This window comes from Arachis hypogaea, chromosome 14 (assembly GCF_003086295.3).
Source record: "Arachis hypogaea cultivar Tifrunner chromosome 14, arahy.Tifrunner.gnm2.J5K5, whole genome shotgun sequence".
NCBI lineage: Eukaryota > Viridiplantae > Streptophyta > Magnoliopsida > Fabales > Fabaceae > Arachis > Arachis hypogaea.
In genome coordinates this window covers 134,658,581-134,677,358 of record NC_092049.1, presented here as the reverse complement: position 1 = coordinate 134,677,358, position 18,778 = coordinate 134,658,581, and the positions used below count along the sequence as shown (strand labels likewise).

General features: G+C 30.1%; 2 protein-coding genes across 4 annotated transcripts; one reads left to right on the top strand and one right to left on the bottom strand.

Moving 5' to 3' along the window:
- Positions 1-3,657: 3,657 nt before the first annotated feature.
- On the top strand, positions 3,658-11,508 carry LOC112744363 (uncharacterized). Of its 3 annotated transcripts, XM_025793971.3 has the most exons (10): positions 6,553-7,485; positions 7,619-7,693; positions 8,451-8,560; positions 8,871-8,939; positions 9,046-9,161; positions 9,244-9,298; positions 9,587-9,707; positions 10,352-10,399; positions 10,728-10,822; positions 10,960-11,508. In XM_025793971.3, the coding sequence occupies exons 2-10, from the start codon at positions 7,666-7,668 to the stop codon at positions 11,059-11,061; spliced, it is 744 nt and encodes a 247-aa protein (XP_025649756.1). In that variant the 5' UTR covers positions 6,553-7,485; positions 7,619-7,665; the 3' UTR covers positions 11,062-11,508. The 3 variants fall into 3 exon arrangements, with proteins under 3 accessions (XP_025649755.1, XP_025649756.1, XP_072071206.1); XM_025793970.3 differs by lacking the exon at positions 7,619-7,693 and having other exon boundaries at positions 3,658-7,485; XM_072215105.1 differs by lacking the exon at positions 7,619-7,693 and having other exon boundaries at positions 6,702-7,485; positions 8,435-8,560.
- A 735-nt stretch (positions 11,509-12,243) lies between these two features.
- LOC112744364 (probable WRKY transcription factor 12) lies at positions 12,244-16,800 on the bottom strand. The gene is made up of 4 exons (XM_025793974.3): positions 16,217-16,800; positions 15,783-15,862; positions 15,208-15,372; positions 12,244-12,538 (listed from the first exon to the last, which is right to left on the bottom strand). Exons 1-4 carry the CDS (start codon positions 16,487-16,489, stop codon positions 12,376-12,378), a joined length of 681 nt encoding a protein of 226 aa, XP_025649759.1. The 5' UTR covers positions 16,490-16,800; the 3' UTR covers positions 12,244-12,375.
- Positions 16,801-18,778: the final 1,978 nt, after the last annotated feature.

Below are 18,778 nucleotides of genomic sequence, written 5' to 3'. Positions count from 1 at the left end.
TAATAATAATAATAATAATAATAATAATAATAATAATAATAATATTTATTATTATTATTATTATTATTATTATTATTATTATTGAATTTAAAAATTTTAAATTATTATGATGATTAAATATAATTAAAAATACTAATGAAAAAAATTATTAATTTAATAATTGCTTTTAATTGTTTGTATAATAAATGTGTTAGTATGCAGAAAATTAAAGTAAGTTTTTAATTTAGGTTAAAAGGTAATATAAGTCTAATATGATGAAAATGTGATCAGTCTTTGTGTAAAATTATTTTATACTATATGGCTGAATTATTTAAAAGGATAGCAAGGCTAGTTGGCCTAAAGAATGTGTACACAGCCCAAAACAATTTTTTTTATAGACCAACAAAGCCTTGGTCCGAATTAAAGGAAGAGAGACAGGTTCCATACAAGCCACGGTTATCTATTACATCGTGGAATGGAATTCAAAATTCAAATGAATTAATTACTTGCATAGGTAACTGAAACATAAAATTAAATTGAGTTAATTTTATATTAAATGATTTGTCTCTTCTCTCTCCTCTCTCTCTTGTTTTCAGTTGTCACTTCAATCAGAGAAAAGAAGCAAGTAGAAGCTATCAGAGAAAGAGAAAAAGTAAAACAGTGGAGTTAATGGAAGAAAAAAAAGGCTAGGATGATAATGGCCTTTGCAAAAGAAAGATCCGAAACATAGTGTGGCTAGATCTTTGCCATTGAAGGCAAGATTTCAAGAAGAGCTTCAAAATCTTCCATGCCAAAAATAGGAAAGATTCGTCTCGGTCAGAAAAAAAGATCTTTGTGGGTAAAGCTCATTTCCATTTTTGTTATTCTAAGATAGAAGGTAGCTACTAGAGCTACGAAGAGGAAGAAGCAAATATGGAAAGGAAGGAGCTGTCAAGGATCAGAGATTCATCAAGGGTCAGAGTTCTTTCTTGGAGCCAAAGTCAAGATCAAGGGCTCAGAGTGAAGGAACTTGATGAGAAGGGTTGAGAGAGGTACATGCATGTTGGTTTTGTTTCGGTTTCCTCTCTCTCTTCTCTCTGTCCGAACTGCTGTTGTTTCTTGGAGAAGATGTTACTGACTTGGTTGAACCGATTTTAACTTTGGAAGCTTCCCCTCTATATTAAGGGTGAACGGCCAAGGGTTGAAAAAAAGGAGAGAAAGCACAGAATTCTCATATCTACCCAAGCTTCCTGAGTTCTTCTCCTTCAAAGGTGTTTATTTTGTATTCTTTTCTTTAGTTTTGTCTGTCTGAGTCTTGTAACAGCCCAAACCATCCGCTAGCACGATATTGTCCGCTTTGGCGTACAAGGCCTCACGATTTTGCCTTTGACGATAAGGATGATAGCCGAAGCCCCCACACTCACTCGTCAAAACGCGTCATGCTAGGGAGAGGTATCCACACCCTTATAAGGCATGCTTCGTTCCCCTCCCCAACCGATGTGGGACCTTACAATCCACCCCCTCCTAAGGGAGTCCAACGCTCTCGCTAGCACATCGATCCGGGCTCCGGCTCTGATACCATCTGTAACAGTCCAGACCACCCACTAGTACGATATTGTCCGCTTTGGCGCACAAGGCCACACTGTTTTGCCTTTGACGATAGGGATGATAGCCGAAACCCCCCACACTCACTCGTCAAAACGCGTCATGCTAGGGAGAGGTATCCACACCCTTATAAGGCATGCTTCGTTCCCCTCCCCAACCGATGTGGGACCTTACAAGTCTCATGGTAAAAGGCAAACATGGTGAGGTTTGTAAGAAAAAGCCAGTGAGAGGAAAAAGGCAGTGAGCAAAATTAAAAAAAAAGTCGTAGATGTCTCAGAGTTTCTTTGTACATCTATATCTTGTGTTTCATGATCCTGTGGGGATTTTCTTACAAGTTGGGTTAGCACTTTGCGGTTAAAAGCTTGGTAGGAGTCCAAGTCAAGTTCAGATTTGGGGATAGAATCTAGATTTGTCCCAGATAGGATTGGGTAGATCTTAGGGAAGAATTTGTATTTGTAGTCTGATGATTATAGTGAAGTTCCGTCACTGTTGTGATGGAGACTGGATGTAGGCTGCATTGCACTTAGCAGCTAAACCAGGATACTTTTTGGTGTGATTCTCTCTTTCTCTTATACTCTTGTTCTGTTTCTGTTGCATTGGAGACAAAATTGAAAAATATCTCCTAACCAGTTACTAGACAAAAAGAAAATGTCTCTTGACTTGTTATGAGACAAAAAATAGAAATATCTCCTAAAGTTTCCTTAAAAGTCAGAGAATAATATTCAAGAAAAAAGGGCTAAGATTCAACCCCCTATTCTCTTAACCACTGATTATCATTAATAATAATAATAATAATAATAATAATAATAATAATAATAATAATAATAATAATAATAATAATAATAATTATTATTATTATTATTATTATTATTATTATTATTATTATTATTATTATTATTATTATTATTATTATTATTATTATTATTATTATTATTATATAAAAAGTATAGGGTACCAATATAATATCTGTCAATTTATTGTCAATAATAATTAATTATGATATTTTAAACATATGTATAAAGAGACACATCTAAAAAATACATCTATAAAGACACTTCCATTAGACACAGCCATAAAAAAGACATTTTTATTAGACACATCGACAAAGATACTTCTATTAAATACATTCATAAATAAGAATTGACAGAAATACTATTGGTAACATAGCGAAATTGATATAATATATAATATATTATAATAACAACATTTTTCTTTATTTTTACGTACACCAAACATTTCTTTTTAAAATACTCCATATTAATAAAAGAATATATTTTACAATTTTAAATTAATACTAGAATCCAAACTCTTTTAATTAGATTTTAAGATATATACTTATTATTTTAACTAAACTTATCTATTAAATGGAAAATTTTTTCTACATACATTAATGTATAAAATGAAGAAATTAATAAAATAATAAATTTAAAAATTAATTATTCTTAAATTAAGATAATAGAAACAGTAGCTAGAATCTCGATTTAACTCTTTAAATCTTTCAATATTATAATTTTAAATGAGTTTATCGATTTTATGAAATTTGTACTAAGTATGACGATTTTATGATCTAAATATTGTTAAGATTTTACGTTTTATATTTTTAATTTATTTTTTTCGATTTTATGTAAAATCTCAATTTTTTTTACCTTGCTTGACATGTGATGAGAATTATAAATTTAAGGTTTAATTACTCTGTTGGTCCCTATAGTTTTGTGAAATTTTCAATTTGGTCCATATACTTTTTTTTTAATTGGGTTCCTGCACCAATTTTTTTTAATTAAGTTTCTCTTAGTAGTAATTAGCTTAATTTTATAGGGACCCAACTAAAAAAAAAGAATTGGTACATGGACCTAAATAAAAAAAAAAGTGTAGAGATCCAATTAAAAAAAAAATTTGGTGCAAGGACTCAATTAAAAGAAAAAAAAAGTATAGGAATCTAATTGAAAATTTTGCGAAACTATAGGGACCAGTAGAGTAATTAAACCTAAATTTAATTGTGATTAATATTTTATGTTATTTTTTTATTAATTTTATCATTTTAAACTATTTAAATTCGGTGTATAAATAATGTTGGTGAAGGTGAAAGGCCTATACCAAACTCTCCATTCTACACTTTCCCCATCTATGATGGCTTTTGGGCCGCATTAACCAACATCCCATGTGAATATGACTCCTGTTTTCAAAATCTTATTAGAGAGCATTATAATACATGGTCGACCCCCTTAGCTTTGCTTCCACATACACATGATATTGTCCATTGTCTATTGCTCACACACATACACTTTTAGCTTTTTCAGAAAAATTGACTATAGGTTATGAATATTTGATTGGTTTCTTATTAGCTTTCTTTTATTTAATTAATATTAATATTTGTTGATGTCAAGTGGGGAAAATGTGGTGGTGAAGTGTTGTTGATTAGGAGAGGTCAAAGGCTTCTTCATCATTCACAATCCACATGGACTATTTATTATTATAGAATTGCAAGCTTTTAGTGAAACTCTTTATATATCTATTTCCCATAAACAACTCCTCCAATCTTGATGTCTAAAAAGATAAGGTGCTTGATAAATAAAAAACTAATAAAATAGTTCCACTTTTAATTTCATATATATAATAATAATAAGTATTGTGATTTTGATGGTACACCTTTTTAATCACCATTCACCAATAATGATTGATGATATATGGCTTTGATATAAGTGTTTTCTTTATTTTTTGGCTTTGGGGTTTAATAATTACAATTGATATATGAACTGTTTAGATAGAGTAATTAACACTGAATTCACTTAGTAGTTGATTAACAATAATTTAACATACCCTTAAAATTGTACGAATGGTATAGTAATTTGAGTCAAGTAAATAAGAAGGAAAGTTTCTTGCTTAGCTTATCATGCTTTTTTTTTTAATTTTCTCAACAAATATTTACTACTAGAATCTTTCATATTATCGGTGGATTTTTGCGACGAATTTTAATGATTTAGTGACAGATATAATGTTATTGATAAAATTAATGATGAATGATATTTCACAGTAAAAATGATGTTACTAATTATTAACAATGAATTTTTTTTATCCGTCATTAATTAGTGACAAATCTCATATAAGATGCGTCACTAATCTATCGTCACTATTATTCCCACTATTTGGCGTCAATATTTAGTGATGAAATTTTTGAGAAACACTTTATTTATCACTAAAATTTAAAAAAATGTCATCACCCGCTTATTCTGTCGCTATTTCGGGTATATCCGTCACTAATTAGAGACAAAAAAAAATTTTGCCACAAAATTTTGTTGCTAATGCAAAAAATTCTAATAGTGAATCGACTATTATTTAAAGGTGAAAACTCAGATGCAATCGACTTTATATGAAGTTGATAGTTGAGAATCATTAAATGATTTTACTTATTTGACTAAATTGTTATCTAACGGCTCTCAAATATCAATTACATGAAGTTGACTGCACCTAAGTTTCCACCTTATTTTAATTTTTTTAATTTTAAATTCTAAAACTTAAATCTTAAACCTTCAATTATAAATTCTAAATCCTAAATTTTTTAAAAAATGAGAATTTTTATAATTTTAAAAAAATAATATTAACTAATTAAGAATTAATTTCTTACAATAGAGACTATAATTATAAATTTAACCCCCTTTTTATTAGTTCTATTTTTATATAGGTTTTCTTTTTATGGCTTAGACAAAGCAAATACTATAGCTTAGTAGTGTTTATTCTTCTTTATTTACTTTATACTTTTTATTTCTTCTCTTTCTTTTATATATTTATTTATTGATAGTATTATTGCTATGATTTAACCTCTGGCCCAAGTTGTTAGATATGGTTATAAACTTATAATCTTTTTATGCTAATGACGACATTGTTATATATTAAGCTAACTAGATTCCAACTTTACTTCTAAGGCTCTCATGGAATGTTGCACTTCCTATATTCCTTTGCTATTAAAGTGTGGAAGATTAGGAATATCGGTGTGGGCAATAACGTACCTGTAGCTAAGATTCTCTATAGAAGTCACTTCTAATACTAATATTAGATGTAATTAAATTTCTTATTGATAAATAAAAGAATATAAATAATTACATCTTTACTTTAATAACGCATCTACGTGTCGGACACATTTCGGATATAACACTCATCGACACTCATCTGACACGCGTGTAGCTGTGTCCAACCGTGTTTTAATAAAAAGTAAAAAATTATTCTCCGGACACGCTTGGACACACCTAAATACCATTACGTGTCAGTGTGTCCAGTTTTATTCTTAACATATATTTTTGAAATAAATTTAGATATAGTATATATTATTATTTATTAAAACAAAAAATATTTTAAATACTTTATATAATTAAAATAAGATATTAAAAATAATTACAAAAATTAATTTATATTTTAATATCAATAAAATATCAAAATATCATTACGATTTATCTAAAAAATAATTTATATTTTATATGTATGCGTGTCCCCGTGTCTTATAAGATTTTAAAATTTATGTATCGGCGTGTCCCGTGTCGTGTCATGTCTCGTGTCCGTGTCAGTGTATCTGTGCATCATAGAGTATTATATTATAATAAGAGAAAATGACAAATAGGTCCCTGACCTTTGTCCCGCGGACATTTTCGTCCTTAACCATTGAAAAATACTTTTAAGTCCCCGACCTTCACAAAACTTGGACGGATCAGTGAAGACATTTGGACGGAGGGACTGATCCGTCCAAATTTTGTGAAAGTCAAAAACTTAAAAATATTTTTAAATGATCAGGAACAAAATTCATCTGTATATACCTATCGTGAAAGAAGCCACAAATTATTATTACACGAATCTTGTGTTGACACATTTTCAACGATGGTCTAACAATAACCAGAACATTGATTTTTCGAAATCTCAACGTGAGGTGCAAATTTATTAGTCCTATTCAATTATGCCGAACATTAGAGACATTATTAATGGGGTGCAATTACCGATTTAGAACAGAAAAGAAGGTTCGGACGGCAATTATCTTCTTTTTTTTATATAAATTGAATTGAATTAATGAGAATTTTAGCTTTGTTGGACTAATAGATATTAAAAAAAATGAATATTGTGATTTATAAATTATAATCGCGGCGCATATTATAGATGTGGAAGTTTTTTGTTTTTAAAAAAATGGAGAAAAGGAAAAAGAAGTGATAGATGTTAAAGAGGTGAGGGAAGCCACACTTAACAAAACGCCAACGAAGAAGGGTTTCTGAGAGCACCAGTCTCACGCACGACACAAGTCACAACTCATCTAACTAACAATGCGTTAAAACGTTTTTAGAGAGAGAAACTCAGATAACGCAAAACTTAACTGCTGCTTCTTCTCCTTCTTCTTCTCTCTCAGATCTGTTCCCATAAACCCTAATTTTCCCTATTTTTCTTTCCAAGATTCTCTCTTTCTTTCTCCTCTTTACGATCCTTCTATATTCCCTCTTTTCATCTCAACTTTATTTTGTCGTCCCTCCATTTTTAATCACTTTTTTTTTTTCTTTATCACTTTCCGTTTGTTTCCCGAGAAAATCACCTCTCTGACACCCTGCACCTTATCCTCTCCGACTTTCTCTCTGCTCTCCAATCCGTTTCTTGCTCCATTTCTCCCAGCATTTAGCTGATTGATGCAACTTTCCTGGTTGATTGGATTTTCCGGGAAAGTTGGTGATTTTCCGGGATAGTATTTTCCCCTCTCTTTTCCGGGAAACTAAGGAATTCTAGATTGCTGAACAACTCGATGATGATGATGATGATGTTGTAGTGGAGTGAATGAGACCAAACTTATAATAATAACAGCAGCAGTAGTACGAATGGACGATAGAGGTGGATCGTTCGTTGCTGTTAGGAGGATTTCGCAGGGTATTGATCGAAGCAACACGTGCCATTCAACCTCTGGTAAAAATGACTCTGAATTCTATCACCTAAAATTTTTCCCGTGATTTTCGCAGATATATCTCTATATTCTACTTTCGTAACGTTTGATTCCTTTTGTGTTTTTTCCTTCCTTTTTTTTCGCCTTTTATTATAGTGATGAATCTTTAAATCGAGATTGATCCCGGATTTTTTACTTGCGTGATGTTTGCGGATATTCAAAATTGCCTTGGTGGGTGCATTTATACATTTATTGCTTTCTTTTGATCGGTATTTTCCCCTTTTTTTTGGTTGTTGTTAGAGATCTCTATTCAGCTCAGTTTAATATGAAAGATGCTACTATTAGAGCCAAAAGAGCTTTTACTGTGCTTAATTCATGTATGAATGTTATGTGTAATACGGTTATCTCATAGATCTAGCATTCTTGAAGTGCCCCTCTTTTTATGTATGTTGGAAAATGAATGTTTCTGTCATCATTTTTCGTGTTGATGTGAAACTGCGCTTTACTAATTGAGTGTAGAAATTGTGGAAAACTCTAATTGAAGTTAGTTGTTATGGTTTGGTAAAGCCAGTGGTTGGAAGTATTGTTGAAACTAATGATTTATATTTGAAAATTGGACTTACTATTGATGAAATGAAATAATATGAAAGGGATCCGAGAAGACTCGAATTAAACAAAAGCTGTTATGCACTGAGGATATCTCGTCAGTAATTAAAATTCATGATTTCTGCCCTTCAGCTGTTTTATATATTTGTAAAGTATTGCTGAAACTATTGATTTATATTAAAAAATTGGAATTGCTATTTATGAAATCAAATAATACGAAAGGAATCAGAGAAGAATCAAATTGAACAAAAGCTGTTATGTACCGAGGATAACTAGTCAGTAATTAAAGTTCATGATTCCTGTCCTTCAGTTGTTTTATATATTTGCAGTGCAAAAATTTGAAGCTCAATCTTCATTTATGGGCAGTTTTATTTTGTTACAGCTGAGATTGTGACAGGATCAACAGCATGGCTTGGCAGAGGTCTGTCTTGTGTCTGTGCACAGAGGAGAGAGAGTGATGCTCGTCCCTCTTTTGATCTAACTCCAGTCCAGGTATTATTTTATTTCTAATTTATTCTTTTATTTAATTGATATATTACTTTATTAAGTAATGGTTGATGCTGTGTTTACTGAACATAGAATTTAGTACGGAACATGAGTTTTTGTTTCAGTAGACCTTTGGTTATGTCTGATTTATATCTTACTCTGAATTGTAATGCCATAAGTAATGGGGTTTTTGTATAAAGTTTTTCTCGGTTCGCGTTCTAAAGCTTTTGAGATAAAAATGACATGTGCATACTCTCCCTATTTTCCATTTACGTTTTGCTACAACAAATTCTCAATGCTGAATTTTGTTCATTAGGAGGAAAGCCTACAGAGGTTACAGAGTCGTATAGATGTCCCGTATGATAGTTCTATTCCTGAGCACCAGGTATTCCTTATATTAATAGTTTTCAGGTTATTGTAAGTATGTGACAATATCCATGTGGCTTATTTCCATAAGCAATGTAATTTATATTTGCTATTGATGATCTTAGGATGCTCTAAGGGCTTTATGGAATGCTGCATATCCTGAGGAAGAACTCCATGGCTTGATTTCTGAGCAGTGGAAGGAAATGGGCTGGCAAGGGAAGGATCCATCGACAGATTTTAGGTAAATATTAAACTGGTGGATTTCTTCTGGATGCTGTGACTTCTATAACTAGTTTATAATGCCTATTATTCCTATTTGACAGGGGTGGTGGTTTCATATCATTGGAGAATTTGCTGTTCTTTGCCAGGAATTTCCCGGTATGAGCTGTTTTTTTCTCTTTTCCTTTTTTTTAATCCTCCCACTCTTTTTGATGTAATAAATTATTTGGTGACTTAACGTAGACCAAAACCAATGTTTAGATTCAAAAGAAGTCCTTTTGTGGTTAACAAATCAATCATATTAATATATTTGATCCAACATAAAAGACTAATTTTGCTACTAATAACAAGAAAGGGACTTCTACATTTAATAGAGATTGTGTTGTCTGGCACTGCGTTCTTTCTCGTGAATTGGCCTGGCTAAGCATCAAATTTTGTATTTTGCAGAAATCGTTTCAAGATCTTTTGCGGAAGCAGGAAGGAGACCGATCAGTGTGGGAATACCCATTTGCTGTTGCTGGTGTTAACATCACATTTATGCTTATTCAGATGCTGGATCTTGAAGCAGGTTTGTTAGTTCTTCTGTTCTAAGTTAAATTTTCAGTCTCAAGCAGTTTGCATATATCTTGTCTAAACTGATGAATGGAGGATGCCTTTATATATGTGCAGATTTCGTAGAGCACTATGTAAAGGGTGTTATATGCTGATAGGGATATGCTTGTTTTAATTTACACTTTTCTTTTTACATACTTTTGTATGCCAAGTGGTAATTTACCATTAGTCATTATTTATTTACTGGATGATATATTCTAATTGTTAGGATTAGATTTGTATAGTGGCTTGTTTTCATTTCACAAAAATCCTGTTCCATTTTAGTTGAAATGATGGAAGATATTGGTCACATGAATCGAATGACATGGGCTAACCTCGTACAATTCACTTCTTACTTTTAGGCATGAAATAGTATTGTTGGGTCCTTGTTCTTAAAACAACATTTCTTTTTCCCTGGTACAAGCAATGTGGGCTCACTACTGTTATCCCAACATGCTGGCAACCTTCTAATGTTTTTACTATGTTTCTGGTTTGAGATGTAATATGTGACTGTGTCTTTCTAATACAGGCTTCTGCTTGTAGATTATGTTACTCGTTTCCATGTAATTTGTTCCATTTGATTGAGTTATCTGCTAATAATTTTCTTTGCCTTGACGACAGTCAAACCACGGACACTGGTGGGAGCAACATTTCTAAAATTTCTTGCAGGTAACCTTGATTTCCAATCCTGATAATCTATTAAGTTTATGAGAAATGCAATTTTCTATGAAAAGGGACTTGATGCTTGACAAAAAATTCTTTGGATGATTTCCTTCCATCTTAGTCACTTCCACCTTTTGCTCTCTCATAATTTAGTCTTCGCTATTTATTTCATATGTCTCCAAAATTCACAAAGTACTTTGTACAAAATTGCACTACTGTTAACTTGTGTCTTACCACAAATACTAGTATTCAGAAGATTATAGCTTTAAGTAGATTGTCCTCATTATATTTGTGTGAGTGTAACTAACTGAATTCAGTTATGCATGCATGACAGAAAATGAATCAGCTTTTGATCTTCTCTATTGTATAACATTCAAGCTGATGGATCATCAATGGCTTTCCATGCGCGCGTCATACATGGATTTTAATGTAAGTATTCCTTATCCTCATTTTGATTGATACCGATAGGACAGGATATGGCAGAACTGCAGAGGCAACCTTTAAATACATAAAAGGTATTCTTAAGATCACTATTTACTGATTTATGTATTACTTAATTATAACAGACAGTAATGAAAGCAACGCGCCGGCAGCTGGAGAAAGAGCTTCTGCTTGAAGACCTAACACGGCTAGAAGATGTACCCTCATACAAACTTCTTTCACGATAGTATCTGAAGACTACTAGCTTTAGCTAGAAGGTGTTTTTGTACTTGATGTGATGCACTTATGATATCCATACCTGCCGTTTCAGCCTTTAACCTTCTAACATTTGAGTAGGACTGAGACAAGCTTAAGAACGACAGCACGACGATCTAGAGGCACTGGTAAAACTTTAAATCTAGTCAGAAGGTGATATTCTTGGCTGACACACTGCCGGGGGAGTTTGAAATGTAGGTTTGCTTGGTACCAAAGAGATTAGATTGTAATGGATTGCGGTTTGTCTATATATTTCCTTGACGTCCATTATTGGGCAAATGCTGCTTGCAGTCTTGTATTAGGGGCTGGTGTACTTAAAGTTGGTTACATCTTGGTGGCCTTGTTTGTGAAAGAAATCCATATGCTGGTTATTTGTTTGAGTAATAGAATCAATATCCGAGTTGATTTTCTCTTTTAAAGTTTTTAACTAATCATTTTTGCTAGAAAATTTTCAAATAAATTTTGTGGAAGAAAATGCAGCTGCTCAACACATTCGGATCTCCATTTGAAATGGATACTGTAGACATGGAGGTTCTTATATAGGTACCTTATCTGCGGATTCCATAGTTTCCGAGGCTTATAATTATGGAATATCTTGAATTTGTTAAGCAAGTTAGGTTTTGCTAGATGACGATACATTGGAGGATGCGAATTTGAAAATTATCCTCTACTGCAAGCTTGAAACATTTTCCAATTCTATTTCCAACTTCAGGTTTTTGGTTCATCATATCCATATCAATTTCCATCTCTTGCATAAGCTAGTTCAGTGTAACACATCAAATTGAGTAATTTATTATAATTATTTCTTCATTATGAAATTCAAGCCATCATCTCAGTAGTTAGCAACTCAATTTGCTAGCTAATGCCTTCATTATTCTTGCTGCTTTTAATACTAAAGAAAAATGTACTACTTAGCTATATAAAAATAAATGGTCCATATAGCATTTTTAAACACCCTTTCATCATTTGTATTGTCCGATTTGGCAGATGATTTATTGGTATAAAAATAAATACCTGAATTCGAGATCCTACTAAAATTGGGAGTATTTTGGTAATTTATACCACCTTCACCTAGTACGACCCAAAAAAAAAATACAAATAGCAAAACTTTTATCATTCCATATTTGAAACAACCTAATGAAGAATGTAGTTCATATATGAATGCAGATTTAAGCATTAACAAATAACAATAAATACATAGAAATCTGTTTCTTAATCATAACAAAAGATTTGTGGACAAATTTTCTGTTTCCCATGTCTCTTCAATTATATGAAGGAAAATATTATTAAAAAGAAGTGAAACATTCATGGTCTGAAGAATTTGAGTCATCGGAAGGGATGTGATTGTGTCTACCTTCATAAGTGGTTATCACCATTCTACAATCTTCTGAGAGTCTTTCAACTCTCTTCTTCACCCTGCAGTTGCTATGTGTACACCTGTAATAACTCCTGCAATATAATATTATGTAATATACCAATTATATTTTTTAACAAATTAATCAGTGGTTTAGTGTGGGAGTAAAATAAATAATGTAGCTTAAAGAGAATCTAATAAGTTTCCTTGTATAAATTAATAAATTTATGATGGAACGACAAAATAGTTTCTGAGTGAATGAAATATTTACTTGTTCTTTCGTTTATTTAATTCCCTTGTAATTTGTAGTGAAATCTTTTTTATTATTAATTATAAATTAAGGTTTTGCTTAATGTACTTGTGAATAAAAAATAGTAGTTTTAATGGACCTGAACTATACGTAATTTTGAAATAATATCTTTTATTATTGACATGGTTAAAGATATACAATTTTTTCTTTTTACATCAAGAAAACATTATATCATCAAATAAAACTCGTGTTCTTCATTTTCAAAGTTCTATCTTATTGCCTTATTGGTTGTTAAACAATGTATGTTAGTACCATCCACCATAAAATTTGTAACCTTTTCTTCCCAGTTCATGAAGTTATTCTTTCAATAATTAAATTTTCCATTTTCTAATTTTCCTATAATTAGATTGCACTTCTAATAAGTTCTAACTACATTACCTACCTTTAAGTGCAATTTTGTAATGATGATATGAGATAGAAATATATATAATTGGGCTTTCTTAAGTTTTAGGACACACATTGAATACGATTTGGTGTTTGACCACTTTGTAAAACATTCAACAGTCCCTTCCCATGCACGTTACATGCATATATATACTTAACAATAATGTTATAATAATAATAATCCTTTCAAGATGAAGTGATAAATTCTGATAGATGTGTACCAACTTATATATTTCTCTACCCGTAAACTATTATGTCTCATTCAGTAGCTTTAAAGCTGCGTTTGTTTATAAAGATAGGACACTGATACAGAAATATTGAGATACAAAATCATGTTTAACATATAAGATATGAATAGAAATATTGTGTTTAAGAGACACTGAATTAGTATATTTTATGGCCAACTAACAAAAAAGACACAATAACACTAACAAGGGATATAGTACAACTTATTTTTTATTTTATCTTTTATTATTTTTGTTAATTTTTTATAATTATATATTTTTTCAAATTTTTTGAATAAATAAAAATGAGAATAAATTAGATTTTTATAATTTGTTTCATTTTATTACCAAACAAAATATAAGAACACTAAATTTTGTATCTATGTCTTTTATGTCTTATTCTCAGTGTCTTATCTTGTCCAAAATATATTCACAAATTAAAGTGGCCAATATCAAGATTCTCAAATCATAGATATCCACACATTATAAAAATACTTAATATTTAGCTGCTAGGTGATCTTATAGTTATATAAGATTTTTTATACAATGTTAATGTTAATGTATAGTAATTAAATTAATTAGAATTATGAAAAAAAAGTAAATATATAACAGATGTAGTTAATTAATAGTGCCAAGGTAATACCATTTATCTGGAAATTAACAGCGTCCAAAATTTGGCGGATTTAATTTCTAGGTCATGCATGCATCAAGTACTCAAAAGGCATGAAAAGCTAAAAGTTAAGACAAATTAGAACATTGAACACATGATAAATTACTTCTTCCATTTTAAAATAACTTTTTTAATACATTAAGAAACCATTGTACTTAGATATAAAATAACTTTATATGTGGAACTCCAGGCATGCACTCATTTTCATATATACGTTGGATGTTGGATATATGTTAGTCATAGAAATTAATACCATTGCAAATAAATTGGATGGTATTGGAATAAGGTATGGAATATTGGCGACCCTATACTGTACCTTATTTTCAAAACTCTAATAATTAGTATTCTGAGTGATAATATATTAATTCTTTTTTCCCTCTCTCCTTAATTATCAGTATATTATTTATATTATTTCACCTGAAACTAAGTCTAAGAGTGAAAATCCTCTGTCATAAATACTATTAATCCTATTAACATTCTTTGGAACAAAAAGTTTAGTCAGTATAAATTCATAATATACATTTTCAATTAGAATTTTCAAAACTAATATATCATACATGCATATATATAAATGTAATCATAAAAATTGAAATGAAAAACTAATATCAATTTTATGCATGCATTGATGGCTATTAATCTTGTGATGACTGTGACAATTTCATCATTGATTCACTGCCGACACAACAGTATACTTTTTTCAAAAAAACAAAGAAAAAAAAAAGACATTTTACCTTTGTTTCTCCGGGTATAATGCCATTGATGTTGCCAGTGTACTCAACAATATGCATTTTTCATCTGCATATATATTGATAGATTCTCCTATTCTCCAAAAGTGGAAAAATCCTAAGCCTCATGGATAACATTTTTTTTAACCCTTTTGTTTTCCCTTCTCCCCTACTCCCCTATATATGTTGAATGTCTTCTTCCATATGAATGTAACTATTTTAGGAGAATAATTATTTCTTTTAGTTTAGTTGATAGTTTAATTATGTGTTTCTTTATCAAAATTAAGAAGGTGCTATTTTAAAATTAATTTCACATGTATATGTATCAATAGTATATATGATGTTGTTAATACTTATTAGTAAAAAGTAACAATTCATTGTTTTTCGTTAAAATATATGGATTTATTAAGGTTAATAAGGTTATTGGATGATTAATTAATTAACTAATTACCTTGGATGAAGGCTATTCTTGACAACTTTTTGGCCATATTTCCTCCATTTATAACCATCATCAAGAACATCAACATCACTTCTTGTTTGGAAACAAAACCTTGGCTCTCTTAGTTTCCTTCTCATTTTCACCTTGTTCTTCTCTGTGGCTGCACTACTCTTCCACCTATCACACCACATACATTAACTTACATAAATTATTTATTATATTATATGGTTAATACTTAATAGTCTTAATTAGATAGAAATAGAGATTTATAATAATAGTAAAAAAGAGAGCATGTGGAGTAGTCAGTGATGCAACTGTGTAAAAAGTAGATTCAGCTATCAATGAGAATCAAGACTATTTTCGAGTCTATAAGTTCATAATTTCATATTTCATATTATTGCTCCGATCCTTCTTCAAAACCAAAGCACAAAAGAAGCTTATATTATGCACATAGTAGTTAGAAACCACACATTTTATGATCACAATAAGCCTAATCAGTATTTTCCTATTTTGGTATATAGTTATATTTATTGATTAATTACCACATGCACATGCACTCCAATATATAATAATAGAGAGAAGGATACCATGTAATATTATTGTTGCCTTCACTAGAATTTCCAGTGCAATTTTCATCATTCATAGCCTTTGGATCCAGAGTTCCCACCTAAAAATTTATCATAAAGAAAAAAAAAATTAAGAAGAAACAAGTTCATAGAAACATACCCTACAATTAAGAAGCCATAAGAGAGAGAAAGCAAAAATAAAATAAAACCAATAATTTCTAGCTAGGGTGAAGATCAAAACTTCATCCTTATATATATATATATATATATATATATATATATATGCTAGGGAGACAAAAAAAACAGCCAGAACTTGTCTTATTTAGCATTCATTAATTGTCGTAACAATTAATTAATGCTAAATAAGGCAACTTATAGCTGATTTTGATTGATTTTCTTTGGTTACCAAACATTTCCGTGTGTATATATATACTCTCAAAGAAATTAAATAATACCTGCTTGTGATGCCAATTTTTTGTTGTGGCGGTTGTGGTTGCAATTGTGGCGGGCGTAGTGGTGGTGGCAAGGATGGTGGCAGCATCTAAGGATTGAGAGAGTTGAGAAGATTGAGATTGTGATGAAGTAGGTGACAAGAAGCCAAGGAGGTGGTTTTCTTCAAACTGAACAAAGCTCATTTCATGGATTATGGCTTGTGAAGGTGTGGTGATGTTGGTGAATGGAACTTGAAGCTCATAATTGGGAACACCACCTCTCTCTCCTCCTTGCATATCCCACTTCTTATTATATATATATAATGATTCTTAATTGAACTTTGGAGTACTATATAATTGATCTTCTTCTTCTTCTTCCCTTTAATTAATTAATCTTATTGTAATTTTCATAAAGATAGTAGATAGCAACTACCACTTCCTCTTGAGATACATACCTAAACTTCTAGAGTATATAAAATTAATAAGGTACATGAGGCTTTGTAGTTTGGTCAATTGCTACTATAAGTTTGCCGGTTATGGTTTTCTTCTCAATTATTCCTCCTTGTTTTCTTTAGGGAAGTCTTTTCAGTCTTGGACTACTCTATCTCAAGGAATCTACATCAATGGGTGAAAGATATTAAAAGAAAAAAAAAATCTAGAGGGTTATCATTATTTTTAATTATTAGTTAGTTATCAATATTTAAAATTATGGAATAAAGTATATCGTTGGATTATTGACTACACTAAAAAAATTGAATTGATAGTTAAGTAACGACAAAAAATAATAAATTTTGATAATTTTCTAATATTTTTTTTATTAAAAGATGAATATAAAACAACACTTTTAATTTTATATATATACCCACACTTCTCTCTTTCTTTTAATTATGAAAATATTTTTTATTTTGATTTTTTACAGTATCTTTCAGTCTGGTAGAATAAGAATTAATCTATCGCAGTATGGAGCTTCATTTAAAGATTTATTGTTGGCTAATAAATTACTACATGCACAATGTGAGATTCGAACCCCCAACACTTATATAAACAGATTAATGAACTAATTATTATACCAATTCAACTTGATTAAGAAAATATCTTTTATAGAGATGATTCTTATCATAAATAGTCATAATTATAAATATAGCATTACTCTAAAATAATTAGCAAGACACAATATATATGTCACACCTGAAATATTTAATTATTTAATAATGTCAAAAGTTGCCTTGTATATATGACAGTGCTTTTAATTTTTGTTTAAGAAATTAATTCTTTTATTTGATTATTATTGTATAAAAATAATAGAGAAAATTAAAACTCAACAATTTGGTTTCTAATCAAGCTAAGAATTTTGGGAGACACATTTATATATATCTAGTATCTTTTAAAATATTTTTTATAGTCAGTAATGCAAATTAAATTTCTCCGTGCCACCACATATATTCATGAAACACGCATATCTATATATTGTAGATGATATTGATATTAATAATATTTGATAAAATAGTTTCAAAATGCAATGATTATCATAGAAATAATTTGATTAAGTGGATGTTGGCTCTTTGTGTAGATTGATGGTTTAGGGTATTTCTTTCACACCTAAAGTGAGAGAGACCTTCTCATATACTGACAAATAGTGTGGTGACAAAACCATTTCTTAGTTTCCTTCATTCAGACCTTAATGTTCTCCACTTGGTCACTATGCAAAATTATAATTAAACTGAATTATTGCTTAATAAACACACAGATCACATAATAACTATAGAAGGCCCCAACTCCCACGTTAACCCATCCCATAAAAATTAACCTAAAAACATGAATATCTGTAAGACATAAATATATACAAAGATTAAAAAAAAAATAATAAGTGATCATTTTTGTCAAAAATTTAAATCCATAAGAGAAGATATATAAATTTTTTTCTTTTGAGATTAATAAAGATCAAACCCTAAACTTATAAATCATAGAAGGATAAAGTATATTTTTTATTTTGAAAATTTGTTAAAAATTTTAAAAATATTTTTAAATTCTATTTTATTTTAATTTTGTCCTAAAAATTTTTAATTTGTATCAAATATACCTTTGATGGGTAATTTTTAAAAAAATTTAGGATCAATTCAGCAATAATTTTATAAGAACAACTTTTAACACAATACAAATAACTCAGACATAGTTATTAGATATTATTAATTAGTTCTAATTTTTTTAAAAATTTAATTGTCAAAAATATATTTAATATAAATAAAAAATTTTAAAATAAAATTAAAATAAAATAAAAGTTAAGGATGGACGAACTTTAAAAATAAAAACTTAAATCAATAAAAAATAAATATTTATATTTCTAACCGTTTTATCTCTACTGTATTTATATTTTATTTCATCTATCTACTAAATCTAAATACAGTATAGAGGACAGTGAGTGGTGGGGGTGCTTCAAACTTTTTGCATCACTGTTAAGGAAAATGCATGTGGAAAGTTTGGAAGAGAAATGAGAAACAAAAAAAAAAACAACCTTCCAAATTAAAAGAAACGCATGTGTGATGTATCATGTATGTTTCCATTTGCCAAAGGAAATTATATATTGAA

What these genes read in the sequence shown, in the direction of transcription:
- LOC112744363 (XM_025793970.3), top strand. Translation starts at nt 7,401, where the DNA reads ATGGACGATAGAGGTGGATCGTTCGTTGCTGTTAGGAGGATTTCGCAG. An exon ending in GATGCTGGATCTTGAAGCAG is followed by an intron (nt 9,708 to 10,351) that starts GTTTGTTAGTTC and finishes CCTTGACGACAG; the next exon opens with TCAAACCACGGACACTGGTG. An exon ending in CGTCATACATGGATTTTAAT is followed by an intron (nt 10,823 to 10,959) that starts GTAAGTATTCCT and finishes TAATTATAACAG; the next exon opens with ACAGTAATGAAAGCAACGCG.
- LOC112744364 (XM_025793974.3), bottom strand. Translation starts at nt 16,489, where the DNA reads ATGCAAGGAGGAGAGAGAGGTGGTGTTCCCAATTATGAGCTTCAAGTT. An exon ending in AAAATTGGCATCACAAGCAG is followed by an intron (nt 15,863 to 16,216) that starts GTATTATTTAAT and finishes ATAAATTTTTAG; the next exon opens with GTGGGAACTCTGGATCCAAA. An exon ending in AAGAATAGCCTTCATCCAAG is followed by an intron (nt 12,539 to 15,207) that starts GTAATTAGTTAA and finishes ATTATATTGCAG; the next exon opens with GAGTTATTACAGGTGTACAC.